Here is a 17,469-nt window from a genome sequence, read left to right on the forward strand (position 1 = left end):
TATCTATGATAAAATAGTTCTAAACGTAATGATTTTTTGTTAGGTTATTGTGAATTTTGGTGCAACAATTGAATATACGATCGAATTTGATACATTTGTTACTCTTTAAAATGAAATTTGATTAAACAATTTAATTATGTATTTTTAAAATTTTATGTTAAGTAAAAATTAAGTTTTTTTCAATAACTATTTGATTTTCAAAAAAAAAAATTGGTTTTTCTATCAAATTAAAAACAAATTATTAATTTTTTTGTTTTTGGCATTTGAAAAATAGATACTAATTTTGCTTTAATTATTTTTTTTTTAAAAAGGAAGAAAAAAAAGACCCAACGATTTGAGTGGGCTTTACAAATACAACCCGGCCCATTTTTTATTCCTAAATTTCGGCCCAGGCCCAGGAACAAATTCTAACATGGAAATGGGCCAAAATCAGGCCCAGTCCAGTTCAGCCCATCACGTTTCATCATTCACTGTCTATATCCTGTGCGGAGCTTCTTGAAGTCGCGGCAATGGAAGAAGAGGCGGGAATTTAGGCAGAACGAGACGATGGCAGACGAGACCTTGGTTGAAGCGGCGCTTCGAGTCCTCAACACTTCCGATCCCTTCGAGAAGGCCGAACTCGGCGACAAGGTAGCTTCTCGATGGCTCAACGGCGTGATTTCTCGCCCTTACGATCCCTCCTCCGATCTCGCCGTCCCCGACCGCCCCGCCAGGCTCTCTGATGTAACAATCCACTTTATTTCTCATCTTTTCGTGTATATATGTGTGTGTGTGTATATATATATATATATATATATATATATATTGTATGTTGATTGTAATGGTGTCAGGTTTGAAGAATCTCTGCGTTGAAGTGGTTTCTGAAATGGTTCAGGTGAAGTTGGTGTCGCCGAGTCTCATGCCGAAGCTTGGGAAGGCGGGAAGCTTACAGAGCCGGCAGGCTATTGTGCATAGTCTTGTCCACACCGAAAGTTGGGCTATCGATTTGTCGTGGGTACATTGTCTCTTTATTTTCAATTACGATTTATCTTGAGTCAGTGAATTGTAGGTTTTAATTAAATCCTATTGTTATTTTATGTTTCTCTGTTCGATTTTGGAGGCTTTAGTAAACCCTAAGCTCTTTTTGTTCATTTCTTATTCTCTCCCTCTGAATTGTTAGAGAATCCGTTCTTTCTCGAATGTTGTTATCGATTCTCTTTCGCCCATCTAAGAGTTGAAATGATACTTACTTCGGTATTTCTATGTGTGGCTGCTTTTAGTCTCGTTTGGCGTTCCCCTTGGTCAATTTTTTATTCTATAGCTCCCCTATTTGGCATTCCCCTTGGGTATGTTGGATCCATTTTATCTATGTTCGTTAATTCACTCACTAATATTAAGAAAAAAACAATATATAAATATGTATAATATCATTAATTTCAATAAAATTGAGGGTTTATATAAAATTAAGTAGATCAACGAAATATAAGTTCTAATGTGACATTTTTGAAAATTTGCTCCATACATATGCTTTTAATTGAACACGTATTAGTATACATTTTGTAATGATCTTTTGACCAAAAACTTATTAGATGGTAAAAATTTCAATGATGCATAAGATTTGGGTTAAGATTACAACACTTCATAAAGTTTATGGTGTAATTTGAGAAACTGAAAGGTAAAATTTGATATGGAAATTGATTTTTGCCCCGGTTATTATTGTACTTGTGCATACTTTTGCTTGGCCCTTGTATTATGAGCCTTTGATTATTTTATGGCTGCCTGATATTCTCTTGCTCTTACCTACGATGGAAAATTTACGCCTAATTGCCTTTAGGGAGTGACTGGTAATTGCAAGAAACCATATCCATTGAGTTCCTCAACAATTGGATGGAAAGCCTCTAACTTGAAGTTAAGAGCATATACTATAACTAGTTGAGTTATGCTTGGGTAGTCAAATTGTCTTCTTATCACTTGATGCATATTTAATTTTTGCAAGAACTACTAGTTTTATATAACTTTTGCGGTATCTTTTAGTTCTTCATGGATTAGACGATTGCCTTGCAAACATCCATTTCTGGGACACTAACATTAACTTCTACTAGTTCTTCACTCATCTGTTCATGGATCCATCAAGTTATTTTTTCTTGCAGTGTTGACTCGGCTAAATTTTAACGTTTTAATACTCTGTAGGACATAATAGCTCGTTTTGGGAAACAAGAAGAGATGCCAAGAGAATTCTTCACTGATTTTGTTAGGGTAGCCCAGGATGAAGGTAGACATTTTACTCTTCTTGCTGCACGACTTAAGGAACTGGGCTCTTTCTATGGAGCACTACCCGCTCACGACGGCCTTTGGGATTCTGCTATTGCTACTTCCAAGGATTTATTAGCACGCTTGGCTATTGAGCATTGCGTCCATGAGGTGCGTTCATAATTTATTTAGTTGATGATATGGAGTTAACGAGAATGAGCTTCATCAAGTGTTTGCTAGTGATGAGGATATAGATTAATTCTATTTATCTTCAATTAACAAGCTTTCTACGTCAATCAATGTCTAAGATCTGGTGATAGAATTGAGGTTGAAATTTTATTTACATGGGTTGTGATGATTTTTTCATTGTAGTTTTCGTTTTATTTAGTTTCTCCACTTTGTTTATAAAGTTGTCCTTTTTATCTATTTTCTAATTTGATGGTAGAGTTAGCAAAAGAGGTTAAGAACTGTCTAGAACATGAAAATCCTTCACTAAATTACTAATATACATCTTTACGTGAAATTGAAGAACCAAAATTACTAAAGGAAAATTGCCAAGAACAAAATTTTGATATTTGGGGGATTAAAATAACGTTCAAACCTAGAACTAACTTATTATATTTATTCATTTGTATAGATTTATTTTGATGATGATTGATTAAATATGAGCAAGTGTTCGTCCCTAATAGACAGACATTTAAGGTGTATTTGGAAGGAACACTAGAAAAATCTGTTTGAAAAAAGTGTTACTAGGGAAATATCTCATCTCTTGCAAGCCTATAATTTTGAAGCTCTTAGAACTGTACATTTATATATAGTACCGAAAATATTATGTGATATTTTGATAAAATCCGTTCTTGAATGAATTGTATGAACAGGCTAGAGGGCTGGATGTGCTTCCCACCACCATCTCTCGATTCCGAAATGGAGGTGACAATGAGACTGCAGATTTGTTGGAGAAAGTAGTGTACCCAGAAGAAGTAACCCACTGTGCTGCTGGAGTTAAATGGTTCAGATATCTTTGCCAGAGATCTGGAAAACAGACGTTGGATCGGGATGGCTTGCTGCTGCTACATCAAGATGGGGCTGAGGATAATGCATCATTGGAAATGGAGAACGAAGAAATAATTCACAAATTTCATGCAATTGTGAGAAAGCACTTCAGGGGGCCATTGAAGCCACCTTTCAACGAAGTGGCAAGAAAAGCTGCTGGTTTTGGGCCTCGATGGTATGAACCACTTGCTTTCAAACCAAATTCTACCTTGAATCCAGAATGTGAATGATTGTAATGGAACTCAAGTTCTTGTCCTAACTATTGTTTTCCAGAATCGTTATCTCGTATTTATTTAGAGCAGATCCGAATTTTCTATTCGGTGTTTTAAATGCGTATCGAGATGTTAGAAGGTCAGGCCATCTCGACGAGGGGTTTTTATCTGTCTAACGGTCGAGGAAATGTTGAAAACGTACTTGATAATCTCTACCATCTCTCTATAACCCTCTCAGACCTTTAGTTGAGAAAATGGTTTTTTTTTTCCTTTGCCGTGCAACATTGCCTTCGTTTAAAAAATTGTTAGAAGTTCAACATTGTTTATAAATGTTGTTTTTCTAACTTAATTCGAACAAAAGTAGTCTATGATTCCTTGACAGAGGACTGAAAGTTAAAAGTTAAGGATATCTCTTATAATTTAACTTCATTCTTATGGTTTTTAAAGCTAAACAGCTTAAAAACCATTGATGCCAATTGATAGCCAATTGATAGCCAATTGATATAGCCAATTGATATAGCCAATTTCATTTATTTTCTCGAAATAGAATGGAGTTTGGGGGCTGACAGATCGCACAACAAGACCACTAAAAAATTATTCAAAATTTTCAGAAGAAAGAAGCCATTATTAGAAAAAAAATGACACTCAAAGACGAGTAGTCCATGATTCCTTGACAGAGGACTTTGGGTCATCATGGAAAAGGTTGCTTAATTAAATGGCACCTCGAAGTTTGGCTGTGTTGAAGACATTTCAGTTCCAACCGTGTGAACCACCAAAACTTTTGAAGTTGAAAAGAGGGCAAAAGCTGCATCACTATATTCAATCCCAAAATCAGTGGGAGATGATACTTCTCACATTTTGTGAAATAAATTAGAAGGTTTCAGAAATCCCTCTTATCTCCATGAAAGCACGTTACAATAGCAGTCTTTGGATATTGCTGAAATTTGCTTGTAAAGCTGTGAGGAATTCACCTGCAAAACAAGCACGTTAGTCGTCGCCTTTGATGATATGGGTCGATTTTTGTTTGTAAACAATTGAGCAAATCCAAACCGAAGGGGCTTCTATGCCTCATTTGACCTAGCAATTGATCACATGAAAAAAGATTGAAAAGACCATAGTAGAACTCGGGGGATTTACACCTCCCATCTTAGAAAAAGAGTATATGTCAGTTATCATCCAATAAACTTACCAAGGACACCTATATTTCCACTTTTTTCAACAATAACTATAAAACTTAATATGGATGAAAATCATGCCAGTTTTATGAAAACTATGACTCGATAAGATCAAGACATTAGAGAAGATCCATATCCATCAGACATGACGAGACCAAAAGAAGAAGGTAAGAAAAGCTTAAAAAGCCACAGCGGTTTTGGTACCTCCAACTTTTCCATCGAAGACACGATGATCAGCGGACAATGTCAGATTCATTTTATTGACTACCACAGGTCTCTCAATTCCTGGGATAAAGGTATAACCAAAATTACTAAGCTTTTATTTGAAGCACCTTCATGGCTCAAAAGATAAGAAAGGGAGAAGTTTTGTACCATCAACAATTACTGGCTCAACAACTTTGTTACCTCTGCCTACAGCAAGAATTCCAGCCTGAAAGACATGAAAACAAATTTACAAGAACATACAGAATTTAGCTGTTTATCAAATTCCTAACATTCTTCTGCAAGAGACCTAACTTAATGCCGGAAATAAATGATACTTTACTTCAGAGTTAAGCAATCCATCCCCAGGGGAAAATAGAATGGTTTTCCACATACAAAATGGGAAACACATACTGAAACAAACGAGCCTTTGAAGCTGCTCTTACTAAATCAACATAGATGAAAGAATATAACTAGTAAATTTAGTTGATTCATTTAGATAATTTCTTTAGCGCTGCTTTCAGATGTCCTGACTTTGGTCTAATAGCGAGAACCAATATGTGGCCTAGTATGTATTCATTAAATAGTGATCTTAATAAGATAAAACTTCAGAAACATGAACCTACGAGAACGTATTCAGGAAATGTGAAACAATGGATTTTCAAATTCAGAATGAATTCATTTGAGGAACCTAACAAAAGAAAGATATCAACATTCAAACCTACCGTTTGAAACTACAGGAACGGAGAAGGAAAGAGAATGAAAAGGAGCATCAGTTTCAATGTATCAACCTATCTTTATAATCCTTTGGAAGTATACCATCTCTACACTTGTAAACTCATACCATCTCTACACTTGTAAACTCCGTACTACATGCAGTGGTCAATAAGTGTACAGTGATCCTAAGTGCAGAGAGAGAGAGAATGAACGGAAAAGAACCTGTGGAGGATTAATTATAGCACAAAATTGATCCACTGGGAACATCCCTAGATTTGAAATGCTGCAGATAGGACAAAAATGTAAGTTAATCATGGATCCTTCCAACAAAATCCTTGAGCAATAGATTAATAGGTAATTTATGGATACATCTGACAGGGAGGTTGTTGTAGCTGTATTAGATGAGAGCCATACACTCACAACACATATTTTGGCACAATATGTTTATATTCCTTAGTTTTGGATATCAATATTATCTATCATGTTAATCGGTGTATATACTACAGCTGATATACACAATCACCTGAAAGTGCCTCCTTGGAATTCATCTGGTTTGAGCTTTCCTGTACGAGCCTTTTCAGCCAACTCCTTGACCTAAATCAGATGCATGATTACAAAGAAATAACAAAAAAAATAATAATAATAAAGAAGTGGAACTAATGTTATATTTTACGGAATACGCAATTTTCATAAATAAAATTACTAAAAATAACCTAGTTCTGTTGACATAGGTACAAGTGGAGTGGATTTGAGTCCAGATAGAGATTTAAACGAACTGTTCTTTTGTTGTGTTCTCACCATTTTATAATTTCAAATTGAAAACTCAAAATAATGATCATATTGAAGAACGTATCACAACAATTTATAAGCATGCCTCCAAGGGGTCATATCTTAAATAGTAAAATTCAACCTCAACGAGGAAGAAATAGAAGAAGCATCCCTCTTCAAGTACTCAAATAAAGATAGTACCTCTGAAGAAATAGCCGATAAGGTCTTCTGATCGGCATTCCTCACAATTGGAGTCATTAAGCCCTGTTGCATTTAAATATTTAGTCATCAGCCTGTCTAAAGATCTTAAATGATTAATGTTGGAAAAAAGAATATGTATATACCTTCTCAGTAGCTACTGCAATCGATATGTCAACAGAGTCACAGAAGACAACTTCTCCTTTCGTGTTGTCCCAATAAGCTGTGATGCAATAAACATTTCAGTTTTGAACAGTTCTACAGTTTCAGGACAGAAAAAAGCACTTACAATAGTGCCTGTTTCATTATTCATTTGTTTTAAGTGAAGTTTGTGTCACTTTGTTTTGAGTCGACAAGTTTGTCACTGCCTTTGTTTTGAGTCTACAAGTTCGTCACTGCCTTTGTTTTGAGTCAAAAAAGTATTGTCAACAACATTTTTTTGCGGGGTCAAGTTTTCTAATCAATTTTTTTATCCAAACAAGCAAACGGCCTTTCCAAGTTCCCAACAATCAACAAAAATTTTTGAGATTGTACAATTAGAAATAAATTAAAACTATACTCTCATAGTCAACTCTACTGCCAGTTAAAATTTGCCACCCAGTAATATTTTTGCAAAAATGAGTTGTATTTACCATTAGCTCCAGGCACATTTCGCAGAGCAACTGCTACGGCTTTGATGACAATATCATTCACGGAAACTTTGACATCATGTTTCTCTGTGGAAATACAAATAATGCACAATGGATAACGTTGCTGAAGAAGTAAGCCAAAGAAACCAATTAAACCAAGCAATAGCTTATGTCTCTAACCTTTAAGATCTTTTCTAAGTGAAAGAAGAGGATCCAATATGACATCTGATAAAAAGAGATAAGTACGTTAGAAGTGGATGAATTGAATTCTAATTTTGCAAGTGTAGTGCCAAAGTCCAAGCACCTGTGGACAAATATAGATGCGGCGTATTTTGTTTTGATTCCAATAATCTTTTAGCGATAACCTGCAAAAACCATATTGTAACTACAATTTGATAGGATATATAATAACTTTTAAGCCAAAAGTAGGAGAGGGAAATGAAGAAGTAAAAATGACATGCTTTTACTACTAGATCAACCAATTACTTCATGCATAGAACTTCAACTGTATAGTAAGGTTTTTATACATCTTGCAACCTGTGTATACTAATGTATACTAGAGCTGGTGTACCATATTATTTCAGTTCGCACTCCAGTGTTAATCTATAGTGCACCCCTTGAGATACATTGAAAGCGAGCTTTTGCATCATTGTGCAAGCAAGTTAGAAGGTAATACTTTAGTTTTTCTCAACTAGAAAACTAGAGATAATAAAGACGAGAACAAGTGGGAGAAAAGAAATACATCCTCCGAAATTAAAACAATTTGGATTACAAGGACATACTTCAATAGGCATAGGCCACTAAAGGGAAAGAGTAACTACAAAATATATTTAGGCGACCAATTCCATAAATAAGCTAGAAAATATACAAGATCCAGAAACCATATGCATTCCTCTTAATCTCATTGAACTGATTCAAAATCGCAAACACTCATTTCAAGAAATGGTTTCTTCATTTTTTTCTTTTTTTGAAAAACCAATTTTTTTTATTGGTCTCAGTATTGAATGCCAAAGCCAATGGAAAATCAGTCCTTACGCTAAAAAAGAATCGTGCTTTACAAAGAAGATACGGAAGTGCGTACCTTGCGAATTTGACTATTAGGAAAATCTTCAAAAGCATCAGATTGCTTTACTGAAGATTTTGATTCTGATGAAGCCGTGGAAGAAGCCTGTGAACGGACCTCAGGAGATCTTTTCTCTATGGACAAAGAGACTTCTGATGAGCCTTTCCCTGATTTAATGGCAGCCAGAACATCCCCTTTCAACAATGTGCCATGAGAACCCGATGCCTTCAATGATGATGCATCCAGACCATGTTCCGCAATTAACAACTTTGCAGCAGGACTTATTCTTGCAACACTTCCTCCTTTTGATGTTCCAACTTCATTTTTAACAGTACTTTGGGCAGGCTTGTCCTCTTTGATCCCCGAACTACTACTAACAGCACTTTTTACAGATTCAACATCTGCGAGGTCTTCAACCTTGCCAAACAGACAACTTAACATTACATGTTGGTTCAGAAAGAAGAGAGTTGTTAACAATACTAAGAACTTGTGCAGAATTTTTCATACAATAAATATGTTGAAACATAGTGAGGAACACTACATCAGTCGCCAGTATAATTTGATTGAATTGGATAAAATTCCATCCTCGATAAACAGAAAAATAAAGTTATACAGAGCAGGTATTTTAACACTTACTGTAATTGCAATTGGTTTTCCAACAGGCACATCCTTTGAGCCTTCGGGTGCTAGTATCTTAGCCAGATACCTACAGGTAAAGTTCCATGAAAATAACTGAAAAGTTTTATGATAGAAGGTAAAGCTTCTCTTATTCTTAATTTGTAAACTATGTAATAGTTCGAAACTAAACTAACAGATAAGATATAGTTGCAATAAAATACAAAAGAGTCGCTTGAAATCCAAGAAAATAAAACAAGACAAATCTATAATTTCAGGAGTAATTTCCAACTTGCTACTTCTACATGGAGTGGACCATCTGACCATTTAACCTGAAAGATATGTTCATTCCACTTCTTTCTGGTCAATTGTTCGTTTGTGAATTAATGGTTTTCTTTCCAACGTGATCTTTGCTTAGAGTTAGAGATTCTGGTTAGAAAGGAAATAAGAAATTTCTACTTATCTGCATGTAATTCTAGATTTGATATGTTTTAGCTCCTTTACTGAGTTCTCATGGCAAGACTATTCATAAATTTTCCTAGTTCCTATCAAGACTGGCTAGAAAGCATTTTCCTAATCTTTGAAAATGTTCTATCTGCCCTGTTGTCATATTAAAATAAGCCATCCATTGAAAAAAGATACTTGTTTGGAAGCAGCTGGTAATCTAACAGCAGTAATACCCAATAATGACTTAAAAGTTTAAAATCTTGTTCAACTCTGAAGCAACATTGTATTGGTGTTTTGTTTTTTTTTTTATTTATTTTTTTTTTTTTTGGTGTTCTGTTTTGTTATATTTACAAATTCCGTTGACGCTTATGAAGCATTCATTAGGCTAAAAAATGAGCACTACTTTCTAATAATGCATTTAGTTTTGCTCATTAGGCTTTAACTTCATTGCCACTGGGTTGAATTAAGAGGCTTCAACCATCATACTCAGACTCCTTTTCTTAATCAACATCACTTAAAATATATGAAAAGAGAAGAGAGAGAATAGTACTAAACCACAGTTAAATGATAACGGAACTAAAATAGTTGAAATGAACAGAACGCAGTACTTCTACTAATGTATGTGGGTTAGCTCAATAGGCTTGAATTCGTCATCACTGGGTGACGGGTTGAATTAAGTGCATTCGACCAACATACCCAATTAATTTTTCTTATCAGTACCATCGCTTAAAGAATTAAAAAAAAAACTAATAAAATGAAGGATTCCAGCATAGAGAAATGAGGGGGGAAAACAACATAACTCAATGGTATGTAATAAGTCCCAATGGAACAAAGAAAAAGAATGATGATCACTTGCCGAGGTTACAAAAAATAGAGAGGGTGCACAAATTAAAGGATAGAAATTAAGTGGATTTGTAGAAGTTCGGTAGAAAGACAATTGTTTGCAATGGGGGGGACATGCTACAACCTTTCATGTCAAAAGGGGACTAAATTCGCCATTGCATGCATGAACAACCTTATACTATTACCATTTAATTTGTTCAAAATATTAAATCTATTTGGCCTTGGTTAACTCGATCGTCTATAATATTTCTTCACGGCAACTGACAAGTAAACAATGGACTATTGATCTTTTTTATTTTAATTCAGTATTTCTAAGAATTGTGTCACTTCGATTTGAGACTTCCAAGTGAACACTTTTGCTTATGAGAAACATAAAGTGTTAGGTTATACTTCAATGATGTTGAAAACTACAAACTAGACCAGAAATTTCTATGTTCAGTCATGTGCAGGAGCTTAAAAGTGGAAGTTGGTAAACCCATCATATAAAATGACATTACCCTTCTTCAAGACATTCAAATTCAAGGGTAGCCTTGTCTGTCTCTATCTCGCATATCACATCACCCACCTCAATCTGTTATAAAATTAAGGCAATAAAGAAGGGTCAAATTTCACACGAGCAAATGGGAAAAAATGAATAACAAATAGAATTTCATCAACTTTCCTATTTGAAAGAATAATTCTTAAGAAACACATTACAAACCTTGTCTCCCTCTTTCTTTCTCCAAATAGCAATATTACCTTGGTTCTGAAAATAACAAGGGACCATCAATGTCAAATTTCAACAGAGAGGAAGAAAACCTTGGCAGAAATGGGAAGTCAATTTATTACCATAGTTGGAGATAAAGCTGGCATTTCAAGTACAATATGAGGGGGAAGTTTTGACGGGTTTATCTCAGCAGAACTTGCTTGTGCCCTGTCCTCATTTTTTTCCTGTTGATCCCCTATTGCGTTATCTTTGACATCAGGTTCACGTGCACCTGATACACCATTGGCAAGGACCTTATGGATATCATCTGGATCCTCAACCTTGATTATAATGCAATTGGTTAGCATTAGCCTAACCCACTGCATAATTGATTAATGCTGATAATAAAATAATTGAAAATTAAATACTTGTGGTTGTCCTAAAACAGTAGCTCAAATACAAACAAAACAGCCAATCAAACAAATTACTATCATTCGAAGTACCCAAAGATACTCATAAACGACGTGTGTTGAAAAGGAATGAGGAAGAGCACGCCTAGTGACAATTATTTGAGGTATTTGTACGAGAAAACCAATAGGATATTTAAGACATGCATGATGATATAACGGATATTGGCCCAACTTGTGTTTTTCATCATCTCATGCCTTGATTATCAAGCTATTAAAAAACATCTCTTCATTTAAAAAAAAAAAATTCAAGCTGGATATCTGGTCGCAAAGTTTAAATATTGCTTTTCTTTATGAAGTGCAAAACCAGAAGATGGTTTCCAACACTTTTGAATCCTCAAGTCTGTATGTAATGCTAATAACTAGTTGGCACAGAAAAGTAAAATCATGTTTATAAAAAAAAAAAATTTAAAAAAAAAAACAAAGAAAGAAACTAAAAGAAGTTTTTCACTCCTTCCATTAGGTATAGGAATAAGAAAAAAGGCATATAAGGGGAATGATAAGATGGAATTCTGATTTTTGTTTTTCTTTTTTCTCGCTTTGTCCTCCAGAACTTTTTTTTTTAACTTCACCTTTGCTAAGATTAACATCGAAAGAATAAAAAATGGAAAATAAATTTCAACTTCAAATAAAAATGGTAACCAGGTATGAGAAGGAAACAGTCAAATCACTTCTAGGATCACGTTCTGTCTACCTATGTATTGTCCTCAAAGGTGTCTACTTTTTCAAGCAAAATTCCCCACGTCATTACCCTATTTGATTATCTCCCTTTACAACTGGGCTAAGAGTTCAAAATAGTCCAATTAATCAACATGAAGAAGCCAAAGCAATAAAACACAAATCCCTCACAGTAATAGATAAACATGTGGTCCATGTTGTTTACTCATTTTCTTGAAAGGGCATCTATTTGGGGATGAGGCTAATAAAAGAACATTAATGGAGCTCTAAGCCAATACAAACAATAAAATGATCTGCATAATTTTGGTCTTCCAAATTTTCATAAGGGAACTGTTTTCCAGACAGTTGTAGGATGATTAGGATGAGAAAACTTCAACTATATTTCTCGTGTAAACTCTTTGATCAAATCTATTATAGTAAAGAGCCCCTCTTAAGATGCAAAGGAAAGGAAAGAATACGGTAGCTTTGATAAAAGTATTGACATATTTTGAAGGCACACAGAAACAAGTACCGTAATTGCAATGGGCTGTCCAACTGGGACATCTTTTGAACCTTCAGGAACCAATATTTTAGCCAAGAACCTGCATAATTCCCATGACCAAAGGTATTATGTCTCGAGCATTAAGTCAAGTACAGCATTGCGAGATCAAGTAAAAGAAAATCAAAGCAATTGCTGTACTTTCAAAATAGAAACTACAAGGAATAACCATCAGAAAATATTGTGATGCAAATCCAATTGTCTCAAGGTCAAGTGCCAAAAAGGATTATTTTCTGTATACAATGATGATGAATTTTGAGCTACAACAATTATGATGAAAGGTATTCAAGGATTACTTTCTTGCCATGAGTACAGGCCTCCTCACCCCGTATTTCTTGTAAAACAAAAAGAATGATACAATAATGAAGATTACCCCTCCTCGAGACTTTCAAACTCAAGAGTAGCTTTATCAGTTTCAATTTCACACAGGACATCGCCAACAGCTATCTGTCATATTAAGAAGATAAGAATAGCAAATGATGTCAACAGGGGTATTCACAGTTGAAAGATGGATTTTCACTTTCGACAGTGATCTCTAGATCACACAGAGATAAATCAACAGTACAGGTTACCTTATCCCCTTCGTTTTTCCTCCATTTGGCAATATTACCTTGATTCTGTGGAAAAACAGAAATAATTTGGTAATGAAGGAGAATAACTGGGGAAATATTCAACAAACAAAATGTCGGCTGTAACTACTCATAAGTTCCTTCTGAAATATCTTACCATTGTAGGTGAGAGTGCGGGCATTCCAAGGACAGCATGTGAAGAATCTGAAGTAATAGTCAACTTAGAGTCAGAAGATAATCCACTGACACAAACGACAGAGTCCAATAAATATCGTTAAAATAACATAAAACCAAAAGTTCAGAGACAATTGTTTAGTGCTTTTAGGCTTGAGCAAGAGTAAGAATACTCAAGAGCGGAAGGGACCAAGTACCTTGACTTACTTGGATGATACTGTATTTCTCCATCTTTCAATATTATTTTAGCAATTTGGATTCTATCATTGTATAATCATGCATTGCAGCATGCATACACTGCTTACCATTTTAGCTTTTAAGACTTTTACAAACAATTTTAATAATGACTCAGACCCAAGTTCTTGACGTGGTGCTGTGAAGGATTGTTGAAGCAATAAGATTATTATTACAATTTTCTCGTCATTTTCCATCATCCTAGCAATCCCTTGAAAAAAATACTAACGGGTTCTGTAAAATGTAAACTACAAAAAATTATGAAAGCAAAAGAGAGAATAGACCATTACTCGAAATAACACCACCTCTTATAACATAGACCTTAAATATTTCACCACTGGAAAATGAGATGAGTAACAAAACAAATAGGAAATACCTGTAGATGAGAAAAACCTGATACCAACTGACTGCTGAAGATGAAAACATGGTTACAGATTAGAGAATGCTTCAACTGAACAAGTAAAAAATTAAGCACCTCGAAAGCTAACCTCTAGATGCAATGCTCGACCATAAGCTCCAGTGAAACAAGAAAAAGGCACAGGCCTATCACGTTTATTTTCAGTTGGTGAGTCAAAATATTGAGAAAAAGGTGAAGAGTAAAAAGATTATGCCAGCTACATTGCCTGGTATAACTATATGCGTTAGTTTCTGCATAAAACAACTATAACCAGTAGGATATGCAAACCTAAAGAGGAGGCCATCACCAGCAACAGAAAACCTTCGTATATTCCAAGTGCTACACCTGCCAGTCCATGCTTACACAATTTCAAAGCTCCATCCATACGAAAAGATCAATTTTCATGGCAGTAACAACGTCCAATTTCAAAAAAAGATTGAAAATTTGTGAGGAAAAAATAAAAGAAGTTTCATTTTGATGAGATTTAATACTTAACAGGCCCAAAATTCTGTTGGATTAAACGATCATATCCTCAACATATAGTAATGATAGTCTCCAATTCTAAAGGCAATCAGTATGACAAAAGGTAGTAACATTTATTGGTTAAAATAATGCTTCAACAAATAAAGATTTAAGCCAGGGCATGAAAAGGAAAACCAAGTCAAGGACTAGAAAATTTCGTTCCAAAACATTTTACTTGCATCAAGATCCTAAATGCTAATCAGTTAATGGAAGATGGGGCAAAATTCAGATTATAAGTTTTATCCAATTGAATATGCACGTGGATGTTAGAAAGTTATTTGTTTGACTTTCTAGTTTTATCTTTTCAGTTCTTCATAAATTTGCAACATTTGACAATTTTCTAATTCTTAGATTTGAACCTTTTTTTAGAACGATTCAATTTATCAATAGAACACTACCAAGGTTTCCAAACTATTACTGGACAATTGCATAATTTTATGTTCCAATCATCTTCCTTCAGAGTGTTCATAGATCTTTTTTTTTTTTTTTATGAAGAAAAAAAATTATTTTCAATTTCTAATAATATTTTGATTTAATTAATATACTTGTACTGGTTGTATAGGTTGTTGTTAGTTACAACAGTTTACCTACATTGGTTAGTTAAGCTCTTAACGAACCAACCCGTTACATGAGTGGATAAATACCCTCCCTTCCATGCTTCAACGTTAGATTATCAGCACTAAAATTACTTTCAAGTGTTTACACCAATTTTGACATCAGAGTCTTCATGAAAGAGGACCTAATGGTGGGAAGATCGTCACAGCCTCCAAAATCGACACAGTTCATTCCAGTTTGGATTCCATGACTACACCAACAATTTGTTCTCCAACAATTTAAATCAACGCTGGTTGTAGGTTGAAGAGTCTATCGGAGATATTAAAACAAACACAGAAGAAATGAAACACGTGATGGGAACAATAGCCCGACAATTAGAAAGAATTGAAGTGAGTTTAGATCAACCATATGGTCAGGAAAGAATTGGGAGAAATGATATTAATCTTCATCACAAAAGACATGGATAACATGTACAACTAGCTAGAATGCTCCAAGAACTTTGAAATGCACGAGTACCCTATCAAGATTTGGATTGTTCTAGCAAGGAAGAGGCCTTTCTTCAACAACAGCCAGTCTTTGAACAAGTACATGAATGACAAGGAGTGTTCTACATCATCACAGTTTTGAAACACAATATTGCAAGATAAATATTGACATGCCCAGCTTTGATGATAAGCTGGACGTCATAGTTTTTCTTGGTTGGATCAAGTATACGGAGAGCTTCTTCAATTACACTGACACAGCGGAAGAGAAAAAGGTGAAGTTGGTGGTTTCAAAACTAAAAAGTGGCGCATCTGCATGGTGGAAAAAATGTCCAAGGGAATCGAAAAAGGTGTGGGAAGAAACCAATCAAGACTTGGCCAAAAATGCAAAAGCTAATGAAAGAAAGATTTTTACCTATCAACTACGAGCAAGTTCCACATAAAAAAATACTGACGTCGCAACAATGGACCCAAACAGTGGCAGAATGCACAGAGGAATTTGATCGACTGTACAAAACAATCTTGCTGAAGACGACAACCATCAAATTGCAAGATATGTGATCGGTCTACGGCAGAAATCCAAGAAAGGGTGAAGATCCAACCTTTGGGGTATCCCACAGAGGCAAGTTGAGGAGCAAATTGATAGGCGCCAAAAACGACAGCTGAATAAGAGACTGCCGTATGAAAAACAGAACATGCCCATCTTTATTCTGCATGTCCAATGAAGGCCTAGACTTCTAAGTTCAATTTCATGTCTATTTTTTCCTGGATAACAGGAGTACGGGCAGGTACCAATAATGAAGACGACACTTACATGTCCTTCCACAATTCACAGCTAGGCAGCTAATTAATAGAAATTATGTGCATTATACACTGCTGTGGAAGGCAAATACTTGCTTAACTACCGCTAAATCGTCAAGATCCTTGTGTTCAAATCGGCAGCTCATAGGCCTCACAAATAAATGAAGAAATGAAAAGAAAGAAAAAAAAAAAAAAAAAAGACGTTTTACATGCGTTAGAAAGAACGAGTGTGCCAGTTAATGAAGCTAAACAAGCAAATTCTTTGAATCGCTTCCTCAACGGTTCCTCCACCAATAAACCAAACTGACATTTGACATCGTTAAACACTCAATCAAACAAAATTCCGCGCCAAATGAATCAAAGTGTCAAATTCCGCACATCAACAACATACCAAGTCCACACAGAAACAAAAGAAACAACAGGTCGCGTACAAATTAAAAACAACTTCAACCAAGAAGATCGACGACCATACAGCAAAAGCTAAAATCAAGTGGTTAATCAGTTGAAAAGTGATGCCGATAAAAGTACCTAGAGGAGATAGGTGAAGACGAATGGAAAGCTCCTAGACGAGCTCGGAGAAGAGAACGAGCGCGGCCAATAACCGGATCGCGCAGCCGATAAAGCGACATAGTGATCCTCCTTCAGAGAGCAGATTCAGATGCAGAAATCGCGTATTTGACTTACAATTATAAAGAAAACTGCGAGACGGCAATGGCGGAGGTCGGAGCAGAATCACCGGACGACGGATTAAGAATATCAGTTCCGATTGAGTTTTGATTCTGTATATAAAATACAAAATCAGGGTACAGACATCATTTGAGAATTGAGCTGAAAATTTATCGTCTAAACGAAAGTGTTTTCAACTCCAAATGAATTACGGAATATGTTCAGAAAATAAAAAATAAAATAAAATAAAAAATCATTTCATCCCAACTAACATTATTTATTATTATTTTTTTTTTTCTGTTTCCTAGAGAATCTTCCAATTATTTTAATCTCGGTGGGTTAAATAAATCAATTTTTACCGCACACTTTTACTATTCTACCGTAACATAAACTATCAAATATTGCAATCTTCACTTTCATGAGATTAGATTTTGTATTACAAATGATATCAGAGCCACATTCAGGTAGTGTGCTAATGAAGACATTGACTCCTAAAGATGGTGGATTGTGAAGATCCATTGGAAAGGAGATTGAAGCATTACTTACAAGGG

At 35.1% G+C, this 17,469-nt stretch overlaps 2 protein-coding genes across 3 annotated transcripts; one reads left to right on the top strand and one right to left on the bottom strand.

Annotated features, from left to right (window-relative positions):
- The first annotated feature begins 460 nt into the window (after nucleotides 1–460).
- On the top strand, nucleotides 461–3,761 carry LOC111456685 (uncharacterized protein HI_0077). Its single transcript, XM_023098660.1, has 4 exons — nucleotides 461–723; nucleotides 875–994; nucleotides 2,170–2,400; nucleotides 3,108–3,761. Exons 1-4 carry the CDS (start codon nucleotides 547–549, stop codon nucleotides 3,510–3,512), a joined length of 933 nt encoding a protein of 310 aa, XP_022954428.1. The 5' UTR covers nucleotides 461–546; the 3' UTR covers nucleotides 3,513–3,761.
- A 249-nt stretch (nucleotides 3,762–4,010) lies between these two features.
- Nucleotides 4,011–17,162, bottom strand: LOC111461220 (dihydrolipoyllysine-residue acetyltransferase component 1 of pyruvate dehydrogenase complex, mitochondrial). 2 transcript variants are annotated; one of them, XM_023104747.1, is made up of 23 exons: nucleotides 16,781–17,162; nucleotides 14,181–14,237; nucleotides 13,984–14,038; nucleotides 13,872–13,902; nucleotides 13,245–13,291; nucleotides 13,091–13,135; nucleotides 12,892–12,965; nucleotides 12,492–12,561; nucleotides 10,979–11,176; nucleotides 10,851–10,895; nucleotides 10,648–10,721; nucleotides 8,882–8,951; nucleotides 8,264–8,662; nucleotides 7,487–7,547; nucleotides 7,363–7,407; nucleotides 7,186–7,269; nucleotides 6,700–6,776; nucleotides 6,557–6,619; nucleotides 6,111–6,181; nucleotides 5,810–5,870; nucleotides 5,042–5,099; nucleotides 4,874–4,954; nucleotides 4,011–4,465 (listed from the first exon to the last, which is right to left on the bottom strand). In XM_023104747.1, the coding sequence occupies exons 1-23, from the start codon at nucleotides 16,879–16,881 to the stop codon at nucleotides 4,407–4,409; spliced, it is 1,926 nt and encodes a 641-aa protein (XP_022960515.1). In that variant the 5' UTR covers nucleotides 16,882–17,162; the 3' UTR covers nucleotides 4,011–4,406. The 2 variants fall into 2 exon arrangements, with proteins under 2 accessions (XP_022960515.1, XP_022960508.1); XM_023104740.1 differs by having other exon boundaries at nucleotides 13,872–13,905.
- Between the last annotated feature and the right edge of the window lie 307 nt (nucleotides 17,163–17,469).

Source organism: Cucurbita moschata, unplaced genomic scaffold (genome assembly GCF_002738365.1).
Source record: "Cucurbita moschata cultivar Rifu unplaced genomic scaffold, Cmos_1.0 Cmo_Scf00002, whole genome shotgun sequence".
In the NCBI taxonomy this organism is placed as follows: Eukaryota; Viridiplantae; Streptophyta; class Magnoliopsida; order Cucurbitales; family Cucurbitaceae; genus Cucurbita; species Cucurbita moschata.

Bases quoted from the DNA above. Each gene is read 5' to 3' on its own strand.
- LOC111456685 (XM_023098660.1), top strand. From the start codon at position 547: ATGGCAGACGAGACCTTGGTTGAAGCGGCGCTTCGAGTCCTCAACACT. The intron at 995-2,169 runs GTACATTGTCTC...AATACTCTGTAG, and splicing joins GGGCTATCGATTTGTCGTGG to GACATAATAGCTCGTTTTGG. The intron at 2,401-3,107 runs GTGCGTTCATAA...TTGTATGAACAG, and splicing joins TTGAGCATTGCGTCCATGAG to GCTAGAGGGCTGGATGTGCT.
- LOC111461220 (XM_023104740.1), bottom strand. From the start codon at position 16,881: ATGTCGCTTTATCGGCTGCGCGATCCGGTTATTGGCCGCGCTCGTTCT. The intron at 13,906-13,983 runs GTTAGCTTTCGA...TTTCATCTTCAG, and splicing joins GTCGAGCATTGCATCTAGAG to CAGTCAGTTGGTATCAGGTT. The intron at 10,722-10,850 runs GTTTGTAATGTG...ATTTTATAACAG, and splicing joins GAAAGAAAGAGGGAGACAAG to ATTGAGGTGGGTGATGTGAT.